The 26,818-nt window shown below is 37.4% G+C and overlaps 1 protein-coding gene across 2 annotated transcripts in view; it reads right to left on the bottom strand.

Moving 5' to 3' along the window:
* Positions 1 to 26,818, bottom strand: part of LOC106876992 (uncharacterized) — a 45,151-nt gene that overhangs the window by 1,121 nt on the left and 17,212 nt on the right. For both annotated transcript variants that reach the window (XM_014925769.3, XM_089360186.1), the window contains 12 exons: positions 26,358 to 26,519; positions 23,389 to 23,547; positions 15,680 to 15,829; positions 15,013 to 15,174; positions 13,298 to 13,459; positions 11,834 to 11,995; positions 9,155 to 9,316; positions 7,970 to 8,131; positions 6,132 to 6,275; positions 3,655 to 3,798; positions 2,790 to 2,924; positions 1,676 to 1,804 (listed from right to left, as the gene is read on the bottom strand). In XM_014925769.3, coding sequence (XP_014781255.1) covers positions 1,676 to 1,804; positions 2,790 to 2,924; positions 3,655 to 3,798; positions 6,132 to 6,275; positions 7,970 to 8,131; positions 9,155 to 9,316; positions 11,834 to 11,995; positions 13,298 to 13,459; positions 15,013 to 15,174; positions 15,680 to 15,829; positions 23,389 to 23,547; positions 26,358 to 26,519 — 1,833 coding nt within the window. The remainder of the gene's footprint in view (positions 1 to 1,675; positions 1,805 to 2,789; positions 2,925 to 3,654; positions 3,799 to 6,131; positions 6,276 to 7,969; positions 8,132 to 9,154; positions 9,317 to 11,833; positions 11,996 to 13,297; positions 13,460 to 15,012; positions 15,175 to 15,679; positions 15,830 to 23,388; positions 23,548 to 26,357; positions 26,520 to 26,818) is intronic.

The raw sequence follows: 26,818 nt of genomic DNA, 5'->3' as shown, positions 1-26,818 counted from the left end.
GCTGTGATATCTTGTTTTTTAGTGTAATTTTGCTACCTCTGGTAACTATTAACGTATTTAAAATATCGAAAGTTTTAATAACTGAAATAATATTAATATATATATAAACTTATATATATATATATATATATATGTATGTATATGATGTATATTAAGTTAATATTTGTTTTTTTTATGTTCAGTTATATTAAAAACAATTTTACATTACTCTATACTTTTGTAGAGTACAACTTTACAAATTTATTATTCTTACACTGTCATTGACAGTGACTTTGATGACGGTTTCATTGGTCAAAATTTCAAAGTCACTGTCAATAAAATTCTTTTGGCGAGAGTCATTCTCTTTTAGTACCTTATTAAGTTAACACACTCACCAGTCTGATTTCGTGTTTAAGAATAAATACAAAAATATATATGAATATATAAATACACATATATATTTATATGAATATATATATATATATATATATATATATATGAATATAAGCATGGCTCTGTGGTTAAGACATTCATGTGGAAGCCTGTTTATGTATATATATGTATATGTACATATATGTATGTATGTATATATATATGCATATATATATATATATGCATGTGTGTGTGTGCATGCATGGGCATGAATGTTGACATTCCATGGCTACCACAAACATACACCATAACACTGACACCATAGAGACACCATATTGTAGTCAATCACCCTCATACTATCTATTTTTTTACAGTGGAAGGGAAAACAATTCTAACCCCTTTAGAATTTGAATATAAAAGGATATAATGCTCAATGATTACTTGCATAGTGAACATTGATATCTTGGATTTGACAAGTCTCTTTGGTTTATAGTGGCTGTTGCAGCTATGACAGATTAATGCAAACTAATGTAGTTGTTAGGCTGAGCTACTTTGTGAGGTTCAAGGATAGCTCACAAACCAATCCTTGAAATTTAAGCATCAAAATTTCTCAATGAAGATCTCACATGTTCCACACACACACACAGACACTTCATCAGGTGTGGCTGTGTAATTAAGATGTTTGCTTACCAAATTATATGGTCTTGAGTTCAGTTCTACTGCATAACACCTAGGGCAAATGTCTTCTACTATAGCCTTTGGCCAACCAAAGCTTTGAGAGGAATTTGACAGATAGATACCTTGTGTGTGTGTGTGTGTGTCTGTGTGTCTGTCTGTCTGTGCCTTTGTATTTGTCTCTCACCATTGCTTGAAAATTGGTGTTGGTTTGTTTATGTTCCAGTAACTTAGCGGTTTAATAAAAGTGATCAATAAAATAAGTCTTGAAGTCACTTTGTTTGACTAAATCTTTCAAGGTGGTGCCCCAGCTTGACCACAGTCCAATGACTGAAACAAGTAAAAGAAGATAAAAGATCAATGAAGGAACCTCAATGTAGCCCTCCGTAAAAATTGCAGGCAAATTTCCCTGAAGTTAACACCCTACCATCTTCAGAAATATCACACATTAAATAGTGTAATCCTATATACATTACACCTGAAACAAAATGTGGGTGATGGTCACATTTGGAATGACTTTTGATAATAGGTCTGCTCAATCAGAGCTCAATTGGTGCCAAATAACAAAACCATAAATAACTAATATATATAACAAATAAGTAAATAATAAAGTTTCTATGAATATGAATATATTAGATAATATACCTACCGGTTCTGGTTCTGCAAAGTGAACGTTGATATCTTGGGGTTGATACACCTCTTTGACTGTTCTGGATGTCGAAACAGCATTGGTACCAATGTACTTGTTATCATTAGTCACGAAGTATTTAGTGCTACCCTAAAATAAGATATATATGTATTTCACGTACAGCCACACATATATACATACACATACACATGTGTGTGTGTAGAAATTGGGAGAGAGAGATTATTGTGAGGTGATATTAATCCCCACTCAAATGTGGATGTTCTATTGGAATAAACTATACTGTGGTAGATACCATGAGAGTCACTCTCATATTGGCTTTTGGTGCAAAGTGTACTCTTGTTTATATCGCTAGCAGGAAGATAAATCCCTGCCATCTCCAGTGCCAAAATCACCAGATCATATGATTTTGACCTTCTTTGGTTTTGTCAATGATGGACACTCAACTGCCAGCGATATATAGATTAACAGTGCTTCTGTCACTGATATACATTTTTTAACAAGCTCATTGGCTAACTGTGACACCAGCATCTATCCTAGAACTGTTATTCTATATATCACTGGTAGGAAGATGAGTCACTGCTATCTCTAGCAGCCGAGCGTTTATCCCATCATTGACAAGATCAAGGAAGGTCAAAATTACATGATCTGGTGGTCTTGGTGCTGGAAATGGTGAGGAATTATTTCCCCTGTTAGTGATATAAACAAGTATACATTTTGCACCAAAAGCCCGTATGAGAGTTTCTCTCATGGTATCTACCACAGCATAGTTTGTTCTTATAGAACATCCGCGTTTAAATAGGGATAAATATTACCTCTTGGTATTAACACTGCCTCTGTTGTGAGTATATATTTTTTAGAGCTTACTGTATCCAGTGCTCATGTGCACTACAGCCCATCAGAAAAGTGTGAAAAGAAAGGGGGAAACAGGAAGCAACAGTAAGACAAGTGTGTTTGAGATCAGAGTTGAGCAGGGATTAAACAACACCAATAACAACACACACACACACACACACACACATATATATATATATATATATATATATATATATCAATAACTTAATAATAAACTCACTATAAGCACAGTTAGATCAACTGTGTCAGAATATAAACTTACTTCTGCTTGTTCAGCAAGGTCTATGTTGACCTCTTGGAGTTGAGTAGATGTAGTGGGTGTTGGAAGAGACTCCATATTTTTGCATGTGTCACATTTTTCCTTCGTATCCTCAAGCACTACATATTCAGCAGTATCCTAAAATAACACATATTACATACAAGTTTTAGACAAATTTACAAGTGTACATTTATTAAACATACATTCAGCTTTGAGGTAAAAATAGCTCCTATATTTAAACCATAACAATATCTCTCTCTCTTTCTCTCATCAGAATAAATAATGAATTTTTTCCCCAGGTTATTACTGGTTTGCACAATCATAAACAATAAAAATTTTTAATTGAAGCGCATTATCCTTTGCACATATTAAACATGGTTGTGTGATTAAGAAGCTCACTTTGCAACCATGTGATTTTGGGTTCAGTCGCACTGTGTGGCACCTCCTGGGTAAATGTCTCTTCTTTTGTACCAAGCCAACCAATGCCTTATGAATGAATTTGGTAGATAGAAACTGAGGAACTCCATCATGTGTTTGTGTGTTTATTCCCAACCCCAACCACCCACCACCATCACTAGACAGCTGGTGTTGAGTTGCTTATGTGTTTTCAACTTAGCAGTTCAGCAAAAGGGACAGATAAATTAAGTATCATATTTAATATTTACAAAAGATTGTACTAGGGTTCAATTTCTTTGACTAAACCCTTCAATACCCTGGCAAGACCACAGTCCAATTACTAAAATATGTAAAATACATTAAAATTTAAAAAGCATCTGCTTTTCCAACCAGAGCCTTATATCTTTCAATTCTTAATAATGATGTCACTCCAGACAAACTAAGACAAAAATATATAAGATTATAAACTTACTTGTTCTTGTTTAGCAAGGTCTATGTTGATCTCACGGGGTTCACGGGTCTCTTTAGATAGAGCAAATGTTGAAAAAGGTACAAGGGCTCTGCATGCATTACATGTTTCTACATTACTACCAGCTACCACATATTTGATACTTTTCTAAAATGAAACAAGCACATACATAAATATATATATTTTGTAGAATAACCGAGATCATATAACTCCATAGTATACAAGAGACAGTAACTTTTGTGATTATGTAGAAACACATGGCCAGAAGTACAGTGATAGAACACAGATTATGTGGTGGCCTTTTGAAAAACATTCTGCAACTAGAGTGTGTAATGAATCATCAGTAGTTCATATATCTGAAAAAGAAGCACACTCTAAAAGATTAGAGCAGTAAAATGTTTTTAGGAAGTTAATTGTTAAAGCTGTAAAGGCAACTCATCAGACTCAAATGGTCAAAGACACATAACCTCTCTACAACTGGAAGGAGAAAGACGTCATAGTCAGTTAGGTTTATAAACAAAAGATATATATCTAGAATGGCCATGCAGGATGTGTTACAGGATGGACAGGGTTATCTCTCTTACATCGGTTCCAACCATAGTGATATTCAAAGATGCTGTCACATTTCTATTCAACAAATAGTGAAGCCCAAGCTTGTAGCAGAAAACATCATGAGGGCACTGACTAACTACTTCTTTCCTGGAGTTTAAAATGTTTCCCGGATCAAGATATATATATATATATATATATATATATATATATATATATATATATGTGTGTGTATATCATCATCATCGTTTAACGTCCGCTTTCCATGCTAGCATGGGTTGGACGATTTGACTGAGGACTGGTGAAACCGGATGGCAACACCAGGCTCCAATCTAATTTGGCAGAGTTTCTACAGCTGGATGCCCTTCCTAACGCCAACCACTCAGAGAGTGTAGTGGGTGCTTTTACGTGTCACCCGCACGAAAACGGCCACGCTCGAAATGGTGTCTTTTATGTGCCACCCGCACAAGCCAGTCCAGGGGCACTGGCAACGATCTCACTCGAAAATCCTACGGGAGCCAGTCAGGCGGTACTGGCAACGGCCACGCTCAAAATGGTGCATCTCATGTGCCACCCGCACAAGAGCCAGTCCAGGGGCACTGGCAACGATCTTACTTGGCCTGCCGGGTCTTCTCACGAACAGCACATTTCCAAAGGTCTCGGTCAGTAGTCATCGCCTCGGTGAGGCCCAATGTACGAAGGTCTTGCCTCACCACCTCAGCCCAGGTCTTCCTGGGCCTACCTCTTCCACAGGTTCCCTCAACTGTTAGGGTGTGGCACTTTTTCACGCAGCTATCCTCATCCATTCTCACTACATGTCCATACCAGCGCAATCGTCTCTCTTGCACACCACAACTGATGTTTCTAATGTTCAGCTTTTCTCTCAAGATACTTACACTCTGACGGGTATTCACATTGACATTACACATCCAACGGAGCATACTGGCTTCATTCCTTGCGAGCTTACGTATGTCCTCAGCAGTTACAGCCCATGTTTCACTGCCATGTAGCATGGCTGTTCGTACGCATGCATCATACAGTCTGCCTTTTACTCTGAGTGAGAGTCCCTTTGTCGCCAGCAGGGGTAAGAGCTCTCTAAACTTTGCCCAGGCTATTCTTATTCTAGCAGCTACACTTTCAGTGCACCCACCCCCACTACTATCTTGGTTGCCCAGATAGCGGAAGCTATCGACTACCTCTAGTTTTTCACCCTGGAATGAGATAGAAGTTGTTTCCTGTTTGTTTACAGTCTTTATTGCACCTGAACATCTGCCACAAACAAAAACTAACTTGCTAGTTATAAAACTTCATTATCATTTAACATCCATGTTCTATGCTGGCATGGATTGGACAGTCTGAGAAGATCTGATAGGTTCAAAGACAACATCATGCTCTAGTGTCTGCTTTTGCAGGGTATCTACAGCTGGATGCCATTTCAAACACCAACCACTTTACAGTATCTACTGGGCACTAACTTTTGTGCCACTGGCAGTAGTGAAAGTGCCATGCTGCCCACAAGCCTACATAACCAGAGGAGGAGAGTAAAGAGATGTGTCTTTATGCCAGATGGGAGTTCAGGTTTGAGTGAAAGGATCTTGGTAGAGCTGGTCCTTATAGAGGGACTACATGACTACTCGCATTTACAGGAGAGAGCGAGAATGAATCAGTAGCGTCTCCAAAGAGATAAAGGGATAAATAGTGGTGTTCGGGTGACATCTCAGGGTATGAAGTGAGTAGTAGTGGATGTCCAGCCCATATCAACATGGTACATGGGTGTTAAATAATGATGAAGATGTTACATATGTAATTTGTAAATGAATTTGCAAATGTACATTTAATAACCATACATTTACTGACCTGTGCAAATGGTTAAAACATAAAGCTCTCTTTGTTAAATAAATTGAAAAGACTGTCTAATTTATTTCACCTACTTGTTCTTGTTTAGCAAAATCTCTGCTGATTTCTTGGGGTTCACTGATCTCTCTGGGTGAAGCAGATGCTGAAGCAAGTTTAAAATTTTTACATATTTTACATCTTTCCATCTTACTACCAACAACTGTGTAGTTAACAGTATCCTAAAAAGAAATCCATTTATATAAATTAAACTTGAGTTGTAAAAAAATTGAATTGCTTATTTAAAGAAAATACATTATTTTTGCTGCAATCATGCAAATTCTTCTTGCCAAGTTAAAAGGTATATTGATTTTAGTATACTTTGGATGGCAGGAAGAAGATAATAGATATTGTTTTGAGTTTGTTGGTTGACAGGAGATGTCAGTTTCTATGCTAATATCTCTTTTTATGGTTAAAATGTTTAGAAAGGGTCGAAGTTTGTGACTGTATTCCATTGCAAACTGGATGTTGTGGTTAATGTTGTTAATTAACTTTTCAAATTCCAAAGTCCATGAAGGTTATGTGACCACAGAATGAAGCAATTGTCCAGGTAACATTTCCAGTTGGTGAGTAAGTATTTTTGGAAGTTGACACCAAATTTCAGTCTGGCGTGTTCATATATTTAGATTTATAAGTATGCCATGACAAGGTAAGAAAAATGGGGGCTAACCTTGTTCCCATTGCAGTCCCAGATTTTTGTCTTTAGGTGTTTTCATTGAAATTAAAGAAGTTAAGATGAATTTCAGTCCCACAATGATAAATCCTTTTTCAATTCGGTCAGGAATCTTCTTTGGGAATTTTTCCAGCCAGAATTATATAGCTTCTATTCTGTATTCATGAGGAATTGAGGTGTAGAGATTTATTATGTTGAATGAGACCAAAGGAGAGTCTATGCTGGTTTTGTTCAGGATATGGTTTAAAAAGTTCAGGTCATCTCTTATGAAGCTCAGTATATGTTGAAGAATAAGTTTTAGGAGGATGTCAATGAAGTTACTCAGTCTGTATGTCTCACAGGACAGACCAGCCACAACTGGCTTCACTTTGAGATCTCTTGGATGTGGAATATTAATGACTAACGAAGTTGATCTGCTACATGCTTCATTTATGGCTTCACTCTTGTGAATTTTTGGAAGTCCATAAAAGTTACTGGGTTTGCAGTTAAATTTTTCTTTTCCATTAAATATTGTTGGAACTGATAGATGAGGGTAGTAAACTTTGTCATTATTTTAGATTGACTGTTGATTTTTTTGTAGTAGGTATTGTCTTGAAGAAGGGTTAGGGTAGTGTTTATGTATTGTTCTTGTCCATGATGACTACAGAACTCCCTTTATCAGCTTGTTTGATAACTATATTATGATCATCCTTGAGATCATTAATGATTTCCCATTCTTCTCAGCTTGTATTTGTTTTCAATTTCCAATGAAGGAGTAAATTATAGGGGAAATTGGATACTAAATCATGAAATTTATCCAGAGTTTGGTTTCTCCCTTTTGTCAGACTATAGTTGGTTTTATTATGAAGTATTGAATGATCATTAATTTCTTTATCAAATACTTCTTCAGTGACTCAAAATTTTCTACAGAATTCCTGGACATTGTTCTGCATCTCATTTAAATTCAACTTTTGTGATGTTGGGGGTGAACTTCAGTCCTCATGAAAGAAATTTGGTTTATTGACTTGACAGGGTTTTATGCAACAGATCTCTAATCTTTGGGATCTCACATAGGGTTGATGCCATTGAGTCCCTTGTTTTAGGCTCAGAATACCTAAAAAATGGTTCCTTGGTTTTTGATGCATAAATATACATGTATACACAAGAAAGAGATCTTGATGACAACGTTAATCTGGAGAGGGATAAAATATAATATAAACCTACCTGTTCTTGTTTAGCAAGGTCTATGTCGATTTCTCCAAATTGTCTGGTCTCTTGGGGTTCGCTGATCTCTTTGGGTGAAGCAGATGGTGAAGCAACTTTAAAATTTTTACATATCTTACACCTTTCCATCTTACTACCAACCACTACATACTTAACGGTATCCTAAAAACAAACATACTTATATAAATTATCCTTGAGATGCAAATAAATTTACATGTAGATATTAGAAAAATATAGTTAAATGAACAGAACTCTACAAAATTGAACAACTTGGTCATAACCAGTTTGTCTGTATGCTTAACTCTTTTGTTACCATATTTCTGTTGAGATGCTCTGTGTTTCTTTCAATTAATTCTAAATATAACAAAGAATTTAGTAAAGTAACTTAATTATCATTAAGTTAGTGTTAGCAACATAAATTGTGACAAAGGTTTGATGGAAGATTTTAATTCAGAACTTTTGAAAACAAGACATTCGTACTATAGAGCCAGAAGCAATTTCAGGCAGGTTGGTATCAAAAGGGAGAAGCATGACATTCAACACAACGAAACAGTAGTTTACAGCTACTTGTGAAAAATGAGACAAGTAACAATTGCTAGAAGAGACAAAGTTAATACAGCTGATGAGCTGGTAACAACCAGGTGAAATTTACTTGAGTTCTTCAAATCATTCAACAAAAAGAGATCTTGGTAGTTTAAACATTCCACAACAAGGTTAAATATATGGCTATACATGTAAATATATTTACAACTTATCTGAAGGTACTCTGTCCCAAGACTATTACTAATAAATACACACACATGTATGCGTGTGCGTGTGTGCTTGTGTGTGTGTGTGTGCATTTGGATTGTGAGTGTGTAGTTCATGATATAGTTGGGAAATAAGAGGAGTATCTATGACATTTACAGCTCCTACATGGAGACATAATTTGCCTGAAGAAGAAGACAACTCCCTCAAATCACACATTTCCTTTTTTAAAAAAACAAACATCAGAGAGTTTGACATGCAAATCTGGCAAGGGATTTTGTAAAAAATTGTTGCCTTCTTTTCATAGAAGGAAAACCCTCTTTATTGCTTTCCATCTCGAAAGCCACTTGTGATGATGATGATATATAAGCACAAAAGAGAGGGATCTTGATAATAATGTATATCTGCAGAGAGAGATAAAATATAATATAAACCTACCTGTTCCTGTTTAGCAAGGTCTATGTCGATTTCTCCAGGTTCTCTGGTCTCTTGGGGTTCACTGATTTCATTGGGTGAAGCAGATGTTGAAACAAACTTAAATTTTTTACATATCTTACATCTTTCCATCTTACTGCCAGCCACTACATATTCAACAGTATCCTAAAAAGAAGAACAGTTAAATGAATTATACTTGGGATGCAAATAAATTTACATATAGATATTAGAAAAATATATTTTAACAAACAGAACTCTACAAAATTGAACAACTTGCTCATAACAAACTTGTTTGCAACATTTAAGCAATACATTTAACACAGGCGAACAGTAGTTTACAATTACTTGTGAAAAATGAGATAAGTAACAATTGATAGAAGAAATAAAGTAAACGCAGCTGATGAGCTGATAACAACCAGGTGAATTTTAGTTTAGTTCCCTTTGAAATCATTCTACAAAAAGAGATCTTGGTAGCTTTAACATTTCACAGGAAGGTTAAATATATGGCTATACATGTAAATATATTTACAACTTATCTGTAGGCACTGTCTCAGGACTGAAGCTAATAAATACACACACACACACACACACGTGTGTGTGCATTTGGATTGTGACTGTGTAGTTCATGATATAACTAGGAAGTAAGAGGAATGTCCATGACATTTACAGCCCCTACCTGGAGGCATTACTTGCCAGAAGTAGAAGCCAACTCCCTCAAATTAGACATTTTCTTTCTTAAAAATAGGATACACTAGTAATATCATCTTTGAGACATTATGCCTGAAACACAAAGAAAGGTATGATGGCCACAATTGGAATGCCTTTTAATCAAAAGTCTGCATGACCAGAACTGGCCTTGGGCTAAACAACAAAACAACAGCAGCAGCATAAAGATATAATGAGGGAACCTCTACATTAGTAATTCTCAGCCACTTTTCACCTATGGTCGCCTTTGATTACTACTTTATTCTGGTGGACCTCCACCCCTGCCCGCCAGTCCCCAACCCATAGCCTTTTGATGTTTAAAAGCTAATTTTATAGGTACTTCTTTCAAAATTCATATTTCGATTTTCACTCATTAACTTGTGTTGGTTGAACTAAGTAAAACATTAGAGAAAGAAATCAAGCTGTTTCATGTAATAAATACATATAAGCCACAATCTTTTCACGAATCCCCAAAAATCTTATATAGGCTCCCATTTGAGAAACATTGCTCTAGATGGTCACATAACCTGTTGGAAACAGTGTCATAAAAAGAAGGGGATACTGAATAATGTGATCTGAAAAGCAAAATAGAAAGGATGGCCATGCCAGGATGTTTTTGACCATAAATCTCCTCAATCAAATTCAACTGGGGCTACACAATATCATATATATATATATATATATATATATAAATACATAGGAATAAATTACATTAATAGTGGATATTAGCGTCAAATCTCTCTCTTAAATGTAAAAATTTAAAACTTTGGATATATAAACAAGAACAATCCCTAAGGAGTCTAATTTAGATTTTTTTGCGGTGAAAATTCCTGCTATATTGGTAACAATTACATAGTTTTCTATGAAAAATTATATATATATATATATATATATATAGTGGCTGGCATTAGGAAGGGCATCCAGCTGTAGAAACATACCAAATTAGATTCCAGTCTGATTTGGTGCAGCTCCCCAGCTTGCCAGCTCACATCAAGCCATCCAATCCATGCCAGCATGGTCAACAAATGGTGAGGATGATGATGATGATGATATATATATATATATATATATATATATCATAAATATAAGGGATTAGCAATTGAGTTGCTTCTCCAACATACTGAAAATTCAGAAACAGCAGTCAAAGAACTACCGCTTCTAAACTACAAATTTTTCTCTAAAACGGATGGCGATATTTATGGCACACATAGAACAAAAAACCGGAGGGAAAAGCACAAACAAAACAAGCCTTTAGTTAATTGGGTACGAATCGTTTCATGGTTAAGCGAACGAAAACTTCACTATTCCAATCTTCAGCCCAAATATTCTGATAAATTTGAAAGTGTCTCTAAAAAAAAAATTCACGGTAATCCTCGGCCACGCGACACCAAAAATCAACGATAAGAAAGGCACTTACGAATTCATCGGCCAGCGAGTTCAGGCATCCCACCCCAAAGAAATCCATTCCATGTACGCCACAAATAGTCCCGTATGAAAAAAAGTTCCGTGTGGAGGGATTACGGTTTAACTATCTAACTTAGAGATATCAAATATAAAATATACAAGAAATGAGGGCAGGGAATCGTCAATTAATAATAGAATTAACAATTAACAATTTTTGTTCTATGTGTGCCATAAATATCGCCATCCGTTTTAGAGAAAAATTTGTAGTTTAGAAGCGGTAGTTCTTTGACTGCTGTTTCTGAATTTTCAGTATGTTGGAGAAGCAACTCAATTGCTAATCCCTTATATTTATGATGATAAATGGTCTTACCGATAAAGGTTTATTTCATACTGAACTACTTGGCAAAATTGTTAATTGTTAATTCTATTATTAATTGACGATTCCCTGCCCTCATTTCTTGTATATATATATATATATATATATATATGTGTGTGTGTGTGTACACATATATGAGAGAGAGATTTTGATAACTATGTTTATCTGGATAGAGATAAAATATAATATTAACTTACCTGTTCTTGTTTAGCAAGGTCTATGTCAATTTCTCCAGGTTGCCTGGTCTCTTGGGGTTCACTGATTTCATTGGGTGAAGCAGATGTTGAAACAGCCTTAAATTTTTTACATATCTTACATCTTTCCATCTTATTACCAGCCACTACATACTTAACAGTATCCTAAAAAGAATCACAGGTATATCAATTATACTTGAGATGCAAATAAATTTACATGTAGATATAGTAGAAAAATGTGGCTAATGCCAGTGCTACCTGACTGGCTCCCGTGCCGGTGGCATGTAAAAAGCACCCACTACACTCTCGGAGTGGTTGGTGTTAGCAAGGGCAACCAGCTGTAGAAACACCGTCAGATCAGATTGGAGCCTGGTGCAACCTCCTGACTTGCCAGTTCCCAGTTAAACCGTCCAACCCATGCCAGCATGGAAAACGGATGTTAAATGATGATGATGATGATGATGAACTTGTATTGGTTCAACTAAGTACGTAAAACATCAGAGGAAGAAATCAAGCTGTTTCATGTAATAGAAAGGATGGCCATGCCAGGATGTTTTTGATCTTAAATCTCCTCAATCAAATTCAACTGGGGCTACATGACATCATATATATACATATATATATATACAGTGGCTGGCGTTAGGAAGGGCATCCAGCTGTAGAAACCATACCAAATCAGACTGCAGCTCACATCAAGTTATCCAGTCCATGCCAGCATGGACAATGGATGTTAAGTGATGATAATGATATATATATATATATATATATATATATATATATATATATATATATATATATACACTAGTAGCTAAGCCCGGTTTCACCTGGTCGGTTTGGATGATGTGGCTGTAAAACCTGCTCTGTGTAAGCATTCGACTTGTTTGGGTACGCTTACATTAAAAGACAATTTTAGAGTGACTTCGGTCAAAACGCTAAAATAACTGACCAACAAAAAGAGAAACCAACCAAGATTCAATCGAATCAAAAAATAAACCCAAATACTAAGCGAACAAAGATGAACCATCCTATTTCCATTGCACGTGGACATGCACACACACACGCACACACACACACACATGCACACACACACACACATTCACATACCCCCCTCCCCTTTTACATACACAAACGTATATTCACACAGAGTTGAAACACTGTTTGATTTATTTTTTTCAGCATACAATTTCATCATCCCACTACCAAGTATGACATCACCCCTTCCTTCCTTATTCATCTATCACCCCTTCATTTCTCATTCATAAACACAAGAGTATTATTATAGTAGATTATCTAGGTAACCATGGGGGCATCTGTGAAATTTTTCGCACAATTCCACCCAGCTGTTTGACCGTGAATCCGAAGACAAGAAAGAGTCGCCCATGTCAAATCTATATGTATAGATATATGAGAGAGAGATTTTGATAACTACGTTTATCTGGATAGAGATAAAATATAATATTAACCTACCTGTTCTTGTTTAGCAAGGTCTATGTCAATTTCTCCAGGTTGCCTGGTCTCTTGGGGTTCGCTGATCTCTTTGGGTGAAGCATATGTTGAAGCAACTTTAAACTTTTTACATATCTTACATCTTTCCATCTTATTACCAGCCACTACATACTTAACAGTATCCTAAAAAGAATCACAGGTATATCAATTATACTTGAGATGCAAATGAATTTACAAGTAGATATATTAGAAAAATATAGTTAAACAATCAGAACTCTACAATATTGAACAACACAGTCATAACCAGTTTGTCTGTTCGTTTAAGCAATGCATTCAACACAGAGTTAAAGCTCATTATGAAAAATGAGACGAGTGAAAATTTATAGAAGAGATAAAGTTAATACAGGTGATGAGCTGGTAGCAACCAGATGAAATTAAGTTGAGTTCCTTTTGAAATCGTTCTAAGAAGAGAGATTTGATGGTTTAAATATTCTACGGTAAGGTTAAATATATGGCTATGCATGTAAATATATTTACAACTTATCTGTAGGCACTCTGTCTCATGACTATTGCTAATAAATACACACACACACACACACACGTGTGTGTGTATTTGGATTGTGACTGCGTATTTCATGATGTAGTTAGGAAGTAAGAGGTGTCTCCATGACATTTACAACTCCTACATGGAGGTATAACTTGCTAGGAATCGTAGCCAACTTCCTTAAATTACAAATTTCTTTTTGAAATTATTCTACAAATAAGAAATCTTGGTGGTTTAAACATTCTACAGTAAGGTTAAATATATGGCTATGAATAGACACACAGACACAGACACAAACACACACACACACACACTCAGACATGCATGCACGCACACAGTCTCACACACGCACACACACACACATACACGTGTGTGTGCATTTGGATTGTGAGTGTGTAGTTCATGATATAGTTGAGAAATAAGAGGAGTATCCATGACATTTCCAGCTCCTACATGGAGGCATAACTTGCCTGAAGAAGAAGCCAACTCCCTCAAATCACACATTTCCTTTTTTAAAGCAGGATACTCTAGTAATGTCACCTTTGAGACATTGTGCCTGGAACACATAGAAAGGTGTGATGGACACAACTGGAATGCCTTTTAATCAAAAGTCTGCATGATCAGAAATGACCTAAGGCTAAACAACAACAATAACAACAGCAACATAAAGATGCAATGAGGGAACCTCTAGATTAATGGTTCTCAACCATTTTTCACCTATGGTCCCCTTTGATTACTACTTTATTCTGGTGGACCACTCCCTGTCCCCACCCCATAGCCATTTAATGTTTAAAAGGTTCCTCTCTCAAAGGTTCCTTGTCTTGCAAGTTACTTGGTGACCCTGCCTGTGCTGGTACCACATAAAAAGCATCCAGTCCACACTTTCAAGTGATTGGCATTTGGAAAAGCATCCAGCAGTAAAAATCATGCCAAAACTGATCTCACCTGTGCTGATGCCATCACTGTTGGGTGATTGGTATTAGGAAGGGTATACAGCTGTAAGAACAATGCCAAAACAGACACAGAAGTCTGGTGTAGTCTTCTGCCTGGCCAGCTCCTGTCAAACCACCCAACCTACACCAGCATGGAAAGCAGATGTTAAATGATGATGATGATATATATACAAACATGAGAGAGAGATCATGATAACTATATTTACCTGGATACAGAATAAAATGTAATATAAACCTACCTGTTCTTGTTTAGCAAGGTCTATGTCAATTTCTCTAGGTTCTCTGGTCTCTTGGGCTTGACTGATCTCCTTAGGTGGATCAGATGTTGAAACAACTTTAAAATTTTTACATATCCTACATCTTTCCATCCTTCTACCAGCCATTGTATAATTAACATTATCCTAAAAAGAAACGGTTATATAAATTACTAGCTTAAAAGCTGCACTCTGTGCAGACATTTATGATCAGCCCCCGGAAAGGACCTTATCATATGTGTGTGTGTGTGTGTGTGTGTGTGTGTGTGCGTATGTATGCATGTGTGCATGTGTGTGTGTGTGTGAGTGCATGCATGTATGTGTGCATGTGTGGCTGTGTGTGCATGCACATGCATGTGTATTTGTACTCTTGTCTTGGCATCATGTGATAATTGCAATTGAATGTCACCATCATACAAGCAATACTGTTTATGTTCTGTTTTCTATGATGAAATACTATCTTGCTTTTAAACAGAGGAGAGTTGCGGGTTGGCAATAGGAAACCATTCAACCATAGAAAATTGGCATCAACAAATTCTATCTTATCCGTGCGAACATGATAAAGTGAACATTAAGTGATGATATATCAACTTGGTAACTAAATAATAAATGGACACAGTTAGATGAAATATATCACAATATAAACACCCACCTGTTCCTGTTTAGTAAGGTTGACCTCTTCAGGTTGTCTGGTTTGTTGGGCTCGATTAATCTTTTTAGGAGATGTTGATGCAGTTTTAAGATTTTTACATAGCTTACATTTTTCCACATTACTACCAAACACAACATATTCAACAGTATCCTAAAATGAAATGCATTCATAAAAATTATACTTGAGATGCAAATAAAGAACAGGAAAGAAATGTCGTGAAAAGATATAACATTTTCCAGGAGTGAAAGAAAATAACTTCCCAGGGAGTGGATCTTGTGGGTTTATATTAATTTTACACACACACACCTTCTCTTTTCACTCCCTTGTGCCACATGGGCTCAACTCCCCTCTTTTCTTCATCTGACTCCCTTCCTCTCTTTTCTTCATGGCACCTACTTCCTCTCTTTACTCCTACCCACCTCACCTCTCCTCTCTTTCTCTGACATCTACTTCCTTTCTTTACTCCTACCCACCTCTCTCTTCATTGATACTCCCTCCAACCACACCCCTCCCACATACCCCACCCCTGCTCCTACACCCACATATCCCACACCATTCCCAGATCACGCCACCACACCACACAATGCCACACCACACCACTCTACACACACTAGCACTGATCACTTCCTATATATAGATAGATAGATATAGATATATACTTATATACTTGTATATATATATATATATATATATATATATATATATATATATATATATATATATATATATATATATATATGTGTATATATATATGTATGTATATATAATATATAAAATAGAGATGTGAGCATATTCACTTTTCAGGCGAAAACAGCTTCACCAATTACTTCCATACTTATGATGTATAAATAATTTGACCTCGGACATATAATAGGGTATTCATTTGATTTTTTTATTAAAAACTAGTAGAAATACCCGGTGTTGCCCAGGTTAAAGAGAATAATGAAATCTAAAAACGCCATGTAGACTACGCAACCCTCAACTGTTAGTAGCTACAATACCGTATTTCTACATTAATAACTCTCCAATCCATGCCAGCATGGAACATAGACATTAAGTGGAATGCTAGAAGAAAGTTTTCAACTCATATGTATATAAAGTAAATACACGTAATTCAGAAACACATCTTGTGTATTTTATTTTGTAACCAAACAAACAGGTACAGATTATAAATAATGAAAGGCCAATTTTGGTGATTCATTTGACAGAGGTAGTAGAGAGACAATGCGATGATAAATCTGAGGTTGGATCTTGAAAGTTTGGATGAATACTGCCTCAGTTAAATCTCTTGTGGTTCCAAATGATGTCATCTGTAGTACAGCGTCGTATTGTCTAATTTTGTTTCGCAAATGTTAGGAATCTTGGTCAGTTGATGATATCAGTTTCTTCAATAGCTCTGGAGGTTGGGGATTGTGGAATTGTTGGGAATGTTTTTAATTTTGGTGTTAGGATTGGCACTCTCAACGTCGGCACGCTGAAAGGTAGATCTGGTGAAATTGTTGAGATGCTTGAACGGAGATGCGTAGATATGTGCTGCATCCAGGAAGTAAGATGGAGAGGAGGTTCTGCAAGGTTCCTCACAGGCAAAGAACACAGGTACAAGATTTTCTGGGCAGGGAACACTGACGGGGTCGGGGGCGTAGGAATACTTCTAGCGGAGAAATGGGTGGATAAGGTAATCGAGGTCGTTAGAGTAAGTGACAGAGTACTTAAGATCAGACTAGTGCTTCATCATAGATTAGCTACTGTCATCTCAGCCTATGCACCTCAACCTGGGCTACCAGATGGTCTGAAAGACCAATTCTATGACACCCTCTTGCAAACTACCTCGTCGACGAGTGACAGGGACCTTCTCTTTGTGGCTGGAGACTTCAACGGTCATGTCGGACGTCGTGCTGGGGGCTTCCATGGCATACATGGAGGCTATGGCTTCGGTTCCCGCAACGAGGAGGGAACCAGACTGCTGGAGTTCTGTGATGCAACCAATCTTATGGTCTGCAATACCAACTTCAGGAAACCTGCCAGTCACCTAGTCACCTACCGCTCCGGCAGACACTCTAGCCAAATTGACTACATCCTCGCCAGAAATAGGGAAAGAGGGCGGCTTATAAATGCCAAAACCTACCCTGGCGAAGAATGTACCCCACAACATAGATTAGTAGTTAGCGACTTTGGGATCAAGGCAAAATGGGTGCCCAGAATTAGACAGGCTTGGAGAAGAAGGGTGTGGAAGCTTAAAGACCCTGCAAACGGACAGAGACTTAGAGACAAGTTACTTGAAGCATTTAACGAAATAGAAGGGGATATAGCATCATACAACGTGGAAGACAATTGGAGATTTCTGCGGGACAACCTGTTGAAAGCCACCGACCAGATTTGTGGGTGGTGTAAGGTCCCCTCCCAACCCAGAGTAACGTGGTGGTGGAACAAGGAGGTAGACAGGGCTATTAGACAAAAGAAACAAGCTTGGAAGGACTGGAAGAACGGTGGTAGCAGGGAATTGTACCAATGTGCCAGAAGGGAGGCTAGGCGACAGGTTTATTTAGCCAGAGGGGAAGCAGATAAGGAAAGATTTGCCAATGTTCTGCGCCGTGAGGACCAAAGACTCGAGGTATTTCGGGTTGCAAGACAGTGTAGGAGAGAGAATAGTGATGTTGTAGGAGAGAAATGTGTTCGCATGGATGATGGTACGCTTGCATTAAATGAGGATGCAAAGAAAGAGGTCTGGAGATGCCACTACGATAGATTGCTTAATAAAGAGAATGAATGGGAGAAAGAGAGCCTGCCTTATGTCGACCCAATAGAGGGACCAGCTATCCGAGTTGATAGTACCAGGGTAGATAAAGCAATTAAGAGTATGAAGACCGGGAAAGCCCCCGGCCCATCAGGAATCACTGCAGAGATGCTCAAAATATCTGGCAGTGTTGGCTATAGCCTAGTCACCCGTATTACGAACCAGGTGATACACGAAGGAGTCATACCCTATGACTGGTGTAGCAGCATCATAGTCAACTGCTACAAAGGTAAAGGGGACGCTTTAGATACAAATAATTACAGAGGCATCAAGCTGTTAGATCAGGTTATGAAAGTTACAGAGAGGGTCATAGCCCAACTAATTAGGGAGCGAATCAATTTAGATGAGATGCAGTTTGGGTTCGTGCCAGGTAAAAGCACTACTGATGCCTTATTTCTAGTGAGACAGTTGCAAGAGAAATACCTAGCCAAGGATAAACCTCTGTACCTGGCTTTCGTTGACATGGAGAAAGCCTTTGACAGGGTCCCCCGATCCCTTATCTGGTGGTCAATGAGGAAACTTGGGATAGAAGAATGGCTAGTGAGAGCTGTGCGAGCCATGTACAGAGATGCGGCCAGTAAGGTGAGGGTTGGAAATGAGTACAGCAATGAATTCCGGGTAGAGGTAGGGGTCCACCAAGGTTCCGTCCTCAGCCCCCTATTATTTACCATAGTCCTCCAGGCAATCACAGAGGAGTTCAAGACAGGTTGCCCCTGGGAGCTCCTCTATGCTGATGACCTTGCCCTAATTGCGGAGTCACTATCAGAACTAGAGGAGAAGTTTCAGGTGTGGAAGCAAGGTCTAGAATTGAAGGGCCTTAGAGTCAACCTAGCTAAAACCAAAATCCTAATAAGTAGGAAGGTAGATAAAACACAAACCCCTTCAGGTAGATGGCCCTGCTCAGTATGTAGAAAAGGAGTAGGTAGTAACTCTATAAGATGTACCCGGTGCAAGCTATGGACACATAAGAGGTGCAGCAACATCAAAGGCAGGTTAACTAGCAAGTTAGTTTTTGTTTGTGGCAGATGTTCAGGTGCAATAAAGACTGCAAACAAACAGGAAACAACCTCTATCTCATTCCAGGGTGAAAAACTAGAGGTAGTCGATAGCTTCCGCTATCTGGGCGACCAAGTTAGTAGTGGGGGTGGGTGCGCTGAAAGTGTAGCTGCTAGAATAAGAATAGCCTGGGCAAAGTTTAGAGAGCTCTTACCCCTGCTGGCGACAAAGGGACTCTCACTCAGAGTAAAAGGCAGACTGTATGACGCATGCGTACGAACAACCATGCTACATGGCAGTGAAACATGGGCTGTAACTGCTGAGGACATACGTAAGCTCGCAAGGAATGAAGCCAGTATGCTCCGTTGGATGTGTAATGTCAATGTGAATACCCGTCAGAGTGTAAGTATCTTGAGAGAAAAGCTGAACATTAGAAGCATCAGTTGTGGCGTGCAAGAGAGACGATTGCGCTGGTATGGACATGTGGTGAGAATGGAGGAGGATAGCTGCGTGAAAAAGTGCCACACCCTAACAGTTGAGGGAACCCGTGGAAGAGGTAGGCCCAGGAAGACCTGGGCTGAGGTGGTGAGGCAAGACCTTCGTACATTGGGCCTCACCGAGGCGATGACTACGGACCGAGACCTTTGGAAATGGGCTGTGCGTGAGAAGACCCGGCAAGCCAAGTAAGATCGTTGCCAGTGCCCCTGGACTGGTTCTTGTGCGGGTGGCACATGAGATGCACCATTTTGAGCGTGGCCGTTGCCAGTACCGCCTGACTGGCTCCTGTAGGATTTTCGAGCGAGATCGTTGCCAGTGCCCCTGGACTGGCTTGTGCAGGTGGCACATAAAAGACACCATTTCGAGCGTGGCCGTTTTCGTGCGGGTGACACGTAAAAGCACCCACTACACTCTCTGAGTGGTTGGCGTTAGGAAGGGCATCCAGCTGTAGAAACTCTGCCAAATCAGACTGGAGCCTGGTGTTGCCATCCGGTTTCACCAGTCCTCAGTCAAATCGTCCAACCCATGCTAGCATGGAAAGCGGACGTTAAACGATGATGATGATGATGATGATGTTATATGTATTGCTTGAATTTCTTTGACATATGAAATATATGTATTTTCACTGGCTTTGTAAAAGAGAGTTGTGTAGTTCTCGAGTTTTAGGGATTCACACAGACACACAGACAGACAGACACACACATTCTCATCTTTATATATAGAGATATATATACACACACATACGCACCCAAACACACGTATATATATGTATATCAATATAAATATATGAAAGTCAATGAAGTTTCGTAAAAGAAGGTGATCATGTACATACTTTCTTGCTGTTGTGATTATAACACCTCGTTGTAAACAATGTTCCTTGTTTTCCCTTGTGGAGCATATACAAATAGGTTTTTTTTGCTGCCCACTCTTGAGCAGCCAACATACAGTTGTCCATGTGAGAAGCAGGGCTCTTCCAAGAGAAGACCAGCTACAGACAGTGCTCATCTGTTATGTTCAGGTTAAAATTTCATCAACATCAAAAATATATGAATTTTCATGGGAGTTATGGCCGTTATGCATAGAATATAATTTCCAAATTGCAGACAAAATTTACAATCGATAAATGTCTTAGAACAACCAGTCTCTCATCTGGGAAGGCCTTGAAATCAATGTTACCAACTGGGGACTATGTGTGTCGCAGTGATAATAAAAAGACTCAAAGGAGGTCTGCAACAAAATAATTTTACTCAACACTTTGCAAGTGAATTAGTGGAGGCAAAGATGCATCTCATTTACTTGACAATTTATGTACCACATTGCAGAAATCACAATGTAAGTATATCTGAAAGGGTAGTCTTACACTGTTGTACCGTTGAATTACAAATAATGCTCATCTGTTATGTTCGGGTTAAAATTTCATCAACATCAAAAATATATGAATTTTCATGGGAGTTATGCATAGAATATAATTTCCAAATTTCATAAAGATCCATTCAGTACTTTTGACGTAGTTTTGGATAAGAAAACAAATGACTAATGTGTGTGTTTGTGTGCATGTGTATGTGTGTGATGGGTGTATATATGTATAGATATCTGTATGCATGTATATATATGTATATATGTGTACATATTACATGTACATGTATATAGATATACATCTACACATATGTATACATATACATGTATGCATATAGATCTATATCTATATATATATCTATACATATACGTGTACATATACATCTATATGTATACATATACATCTCCCTCTCTCTCTCTCTTTCTCTCTTTCTGAAAGTATCTGTCATTACAGTATCGAAATGTGATTGTTTCAGTTAGTGGAATAACGTGTACATATACATCTATATGTATACATATACATCTCTCTCTCTCTCTTTCTCTCTCTCTGAAAGTATCTGTCATTACAGTATCAAAATGTGATTGTTTCAGTTAGTGGAATAGTTTCATTTTTAAAGTGAAAGTATTTGACATGAGTGTTTTTGTTTCACTTTTGACACGTAATATTTAAATAGTGGAGGAGATATTATGTTGCCGTGGGTTCGAACTCTGCAAGTAGTTAAACATTTTTTTTGACTAAAACACAACTGGAACCCTAAGTAAGGCATCTGTAAAATTTGAATGAAATTGGTTGCGTAGTTCTCGAGTTTTACGGATTCACACACACACACACACACACACACACACACACACACACACACACACACACACACACATAGACACACATTCTCATTTTTATATATATAGATTATTAAAAATAAAAATTATTGCTTTTTATATTACATTCACGTTTTTGAAAGATTTTAAAATATTTACTTCCGGTTTTCTAGTGTCAGTGTCATAACATATCTCTTTATATATATCTCTCTATCCATCTTTCTCTATCTATCTCTATCTCTCTGTAACATATCTCTCTATATTGTTTTCACTTTCATTTTTCATGCGCTATTCTTTTCACTTTCAATTTTCATACGCCATTGTTTAACTTCCATGTTATTGTTTTCCATGCTAGCATGGGTTGGACGATTTGACTGGGGACTGGCGAAGCGGATGGCTACACCAGACTCCAATCTTATCTGGCAGAGTTTCTACAGCTGGATGCCCTTCCTAAGTAAGGCCAACCACTCCAAGAGTGTAATGGGTGCTTTTTACATGCCACCGGCACGAGGGCCAGTCCGGCAGTACTGGCAAAGGCCATGCTCGAATGGTGTTTTTTATGTGCCACCTGCACAGGAGTCAGCCAATGTTTTTTTCACATGCCACCGGCACAAGTGCCAGTAAGGCAAAGCTGGAAATGATCGCGCTCAAATGGTGCTTTTTACGTGCCACAGGCACGGGAGCAAGAACGCTGCTCTGGCAGTGATCCCGCTCGGATGGTGCTGTTAGCGCTCCACTGGCACGGGTGCCAGTCATCAAATTTGTTTCAGTTTCGATCTCACTTGCCCCAACAGGTCTTTGCAAGCCGAGTTTAGTGTCCAATGAGGGGAGGTTGGCATGGGTGCCAGTCATCAAATTTGGTTCAGTTTATATATATATATATATATATATATATATATATAGGGGGAGAATTCACAAAAAACAAAACAAAAGACGAAGACAGATAGTGTAGACAACAAACAGATGTATTATTTTAACGCTTGGGAATTGAAAAAGTCTTTAACGTTTCAAGCCTACACTCTTCCACAGAAAGGGACACAGAAAGAAATAAAGAGAGAAAACAAATAACGTGTAGTGGCTAGCGATCTATCGTGTGCGTGCGTGCGTGCGTGCGTAGGAATTTATGCTGAATTTTCTAACGACACAGATTTATATACATAACAAATACATATATTCAAAGTATAAAAACTTGATAACTACAGTATTGTGAACACAGTTTGATAAAATATATCATAATATGAACACCTACCTGTTTTTGTTTAGCAAGGTTTATGTCGATTTCTTCAGGTTGTCCGGTCTCTTGGGGTTCATTGATCTCTTTGGGTGGAGGTGTTGAAGTAGCTTTAACATTTTTACATATCTTACATCTTTTCATGTTACCACCAACCACTACATATTTTACAGTATCCTAAAAAGAAATTTATTTATATAAATTATATTTGAGATGCAAATAAATTTATGTTGGAGATATCTCTTATCTTTTACAAGTTTCCGTCATTAGACTATGGTGATGCTGAGGTACCACCTTGAAGAATTTTAGTCAAACAACCACTAAGTTATAGGGATATAAACTCGCACATACACACACACACACACACACACATGTACATGCGTGCAGAATTTAGGTTAGTTGAAATATGTCTGTGACATATTTCAACTGCTAAAAGCAAATACACTGCAGTTACTATGGAGAACATATCTTTCTTATGGTAAAAATGTGTGAAAACACCCAGTTCATTCAGTGTCGCCATCTATTAGGAATCCTAGACATCGATGTTTCAAGCTTCTTGGCTTTTGTCAATGAGATGTACCTAGAGAGGCAACTCTGAACAAACTTATAAAGCCGTAGCGTTATGTATAATTTGCGCTAGTAAATTTATGCATAATTTGCACTATGCCTAATTGAGGACATGATTTCAAAATTTCCCCTAAATACCCACAGATGCAAACAAAACTTTCATGAAGAAGAAAAGGAAGCCTTACAAACACTGAAAAATAACAACCCAATCATCCTAAAAGAAGCCGATAAGAGAGGGGTGATAGTAATCATGGACAAAGACTATGATAAAGATAAAATATTGGAAATGTTAACAAACCAAACCTACTACAAGGAAGAACCAAGACACTCAGAAAAAACGATAATGAATAAAATCAGAAGACTAATCAATGAATTCCAAGATTGATTCATAGACAAGGAGAAATACTATATATGCAACTCTGTAATCAAAGAGAGCAATTTTTATGGGTTACCCAAAATCCACAAAAGCTCCGAAATACAAAGTGCCATAAATAAACAGAAGAACCATTGCGTAAAAATACTAAGGCCTGCTGACCTTAAACTATGACCAATAGTTGCTGGACCTCAAGCGCCAACACAACTAAGTCAAGTTTTAGATATACTCCTAAAACCTTTGTGCCCTTTAATACACAGTTATGTACAGGATGGCATAGATTTCTATCCATGGCATAGATTTCATCCAACACATCCCTTCCACTGTTGCTGAAGGTACTATACTTACAAGTTTTGATATCACCAATCTCTATACTAATATACCTCACAATTTAGGCCTAGAAGCAATCAGTCACTGGGTAGAGAAACATAGAGAATGGATAAATGAATGCTTCAAGACTGACTTCATCACTAAGGCCACATGCCTAGTACTAGAGGAAAATAGCTTTAGATTTGGCAATAAAACATATCGACAGTTAAAGGGCACAGCTATAGGGACGCGGTTTGTGCCTTCATATGCAAACTTAGTTATGGAATACTTAGAAGAAAAACTTTATGAGGAAGTAGAAAAAGCTTTTGATCAGGAATATAAGAAATATATCATTAAAAAGTGGAAATGCTTCCTTGATGATTGCTTCATCTTCTGGGACAAATCAAATGAAGATCTGAATATATTTAACAATATACCGAACACACTTCACCCATCTATCTAATTCACGACAGAATCCAGTTGCAATGAACTCCCATTCCTGGATATCCACATAAAAATACAGAACTCCACAAAGTTATCAAAGCCCAAAACTTTGGTTGCCTTAATACTGGACCTCCCCACTGTGTGTATGTATATATATATACACACAAACACATACATATATGTATATACACACACACATATACATGAGAAAAGGCATAAATAATAGGCTTTACATAGTTCTTTATTTGTGTATCTTAGACTTACAGCTGTTTCTGATATGCAATTGACCAACTGAGTAAACAGAACTATGAACACACCTATAATGCATATCAGAAACAGTTGTAAGTCTAAGTTGCACAAACAAAGAAATATGTAAAGCCAATCATTTATGCCTTTTTTTGTATATCACTCTGTGAAAAATATGATATTAACTGGGGAATGCAACCATGGATTTACAAAGTCATTTGGTGATGAATTCCAACATCAGATCTTGTCTTAGGATTTGGAGTTCTATACAAATCTGAAAACCTTTTGTTAGCCTGGTGTTTTTGTATTAACAGAGAGTCAACAAAGTTTCTAGCCCAAATTAATAATCCCTTATAACTAACTCTTATATGGATGAACGGATATATATTTGAATGAATGTGTGTATATGGGTCTCCTCAGTATAGACCTATATATTTATAGATATGTTGCCTCGTTGCCACCATGTACAAGGCTGGATATCATTGCTAACACACACACACACACACACACACACACACACACACACACACACACACACACACACATACATATATATATATCATTAAATTCAATAGACACAGGACTTGCATGTGAGCTACTATAAGTTTCATGCTCAGTACAGTAATTAGACGAGTTTGTATAGTATGCAATGTACTATCACTATTCCGCGAATGTTCAGGCTCACAAAAAAAGAAAATAAAAATACAAAAGAATTACTGGTACATGTCATGCTAACCCATCTGATTATTCTAGTACCCAAGCATGAAACTTACAGTAGAACACATGTAAATCATGTTTACTTTATTAAATGATACTTCTCTTGCTTGTTGGAATATTTCTTTCTTGGTCCTACTAACAGTGAAACAGGGCTCTATATACCTCCAAAACAAGAATTTACACTGCAAATTCCACACATGAATAGCACAGTAGTCACCAAAGTTGGTACCAAAATAATATATGAAAATGGATTTGATATATATATAAATATTTAACTTGATAACTGTGTTATTGTGGCCAGAGTTTGATAAAATATGTAATATAAACTTACCTGTTCTTGTTTAGCAAGGTCTATGTTGATCTCTTCAGGTTGCCTGGTCTTTTGGGCTTGATTGATCAGTTTGGGCGAAGCAGATGTTGAAGCATCTTTACTATTTTTACTTACGTTATATTCTTCCATGTTACTACCAACCACTACATAGTTAGCAGAATCCTAAAAAGAAATGCATTTATATAAATTACACTTGAGATACAAATGAGTTTATGCTGGAGGTGTGCATACATATATAAATATATATAAATATACACACACACACACACACATATATATATATATATATATATATATATATATATATATATATATATATATATGTGTGTGTGTGTGTGTGTGTGTGTGTATGTATGTATGTACACTAGCAATGCACCCCAGCCTTGCCCATGTGTTATGACCTACAGCTACATTGTATTATTTGTTCCTTTCTTATAGGCAGAATCAGCACACGAGGAGTA

Source organism: Octopus bimaculoides, chromosome 11 (assembly GCF_046866305.1).
Source record: "Octopus bimaculoides isolate indiv1 chromosome 11, ASM4686630v1, whole genome shotgun sequence".
In the NCBI taxonomy this organism is placed as follows: Eukaryota; Metazoa; Mollusca; class Cephalopoda; order Octopoda; family Octopodidae; genus Octopus; species Octopus bimaculoides.
Note: the sequence above shows the minus strand (reverse complement) of the source record. Positions and strands in the feature narration are given on the sequence as shown.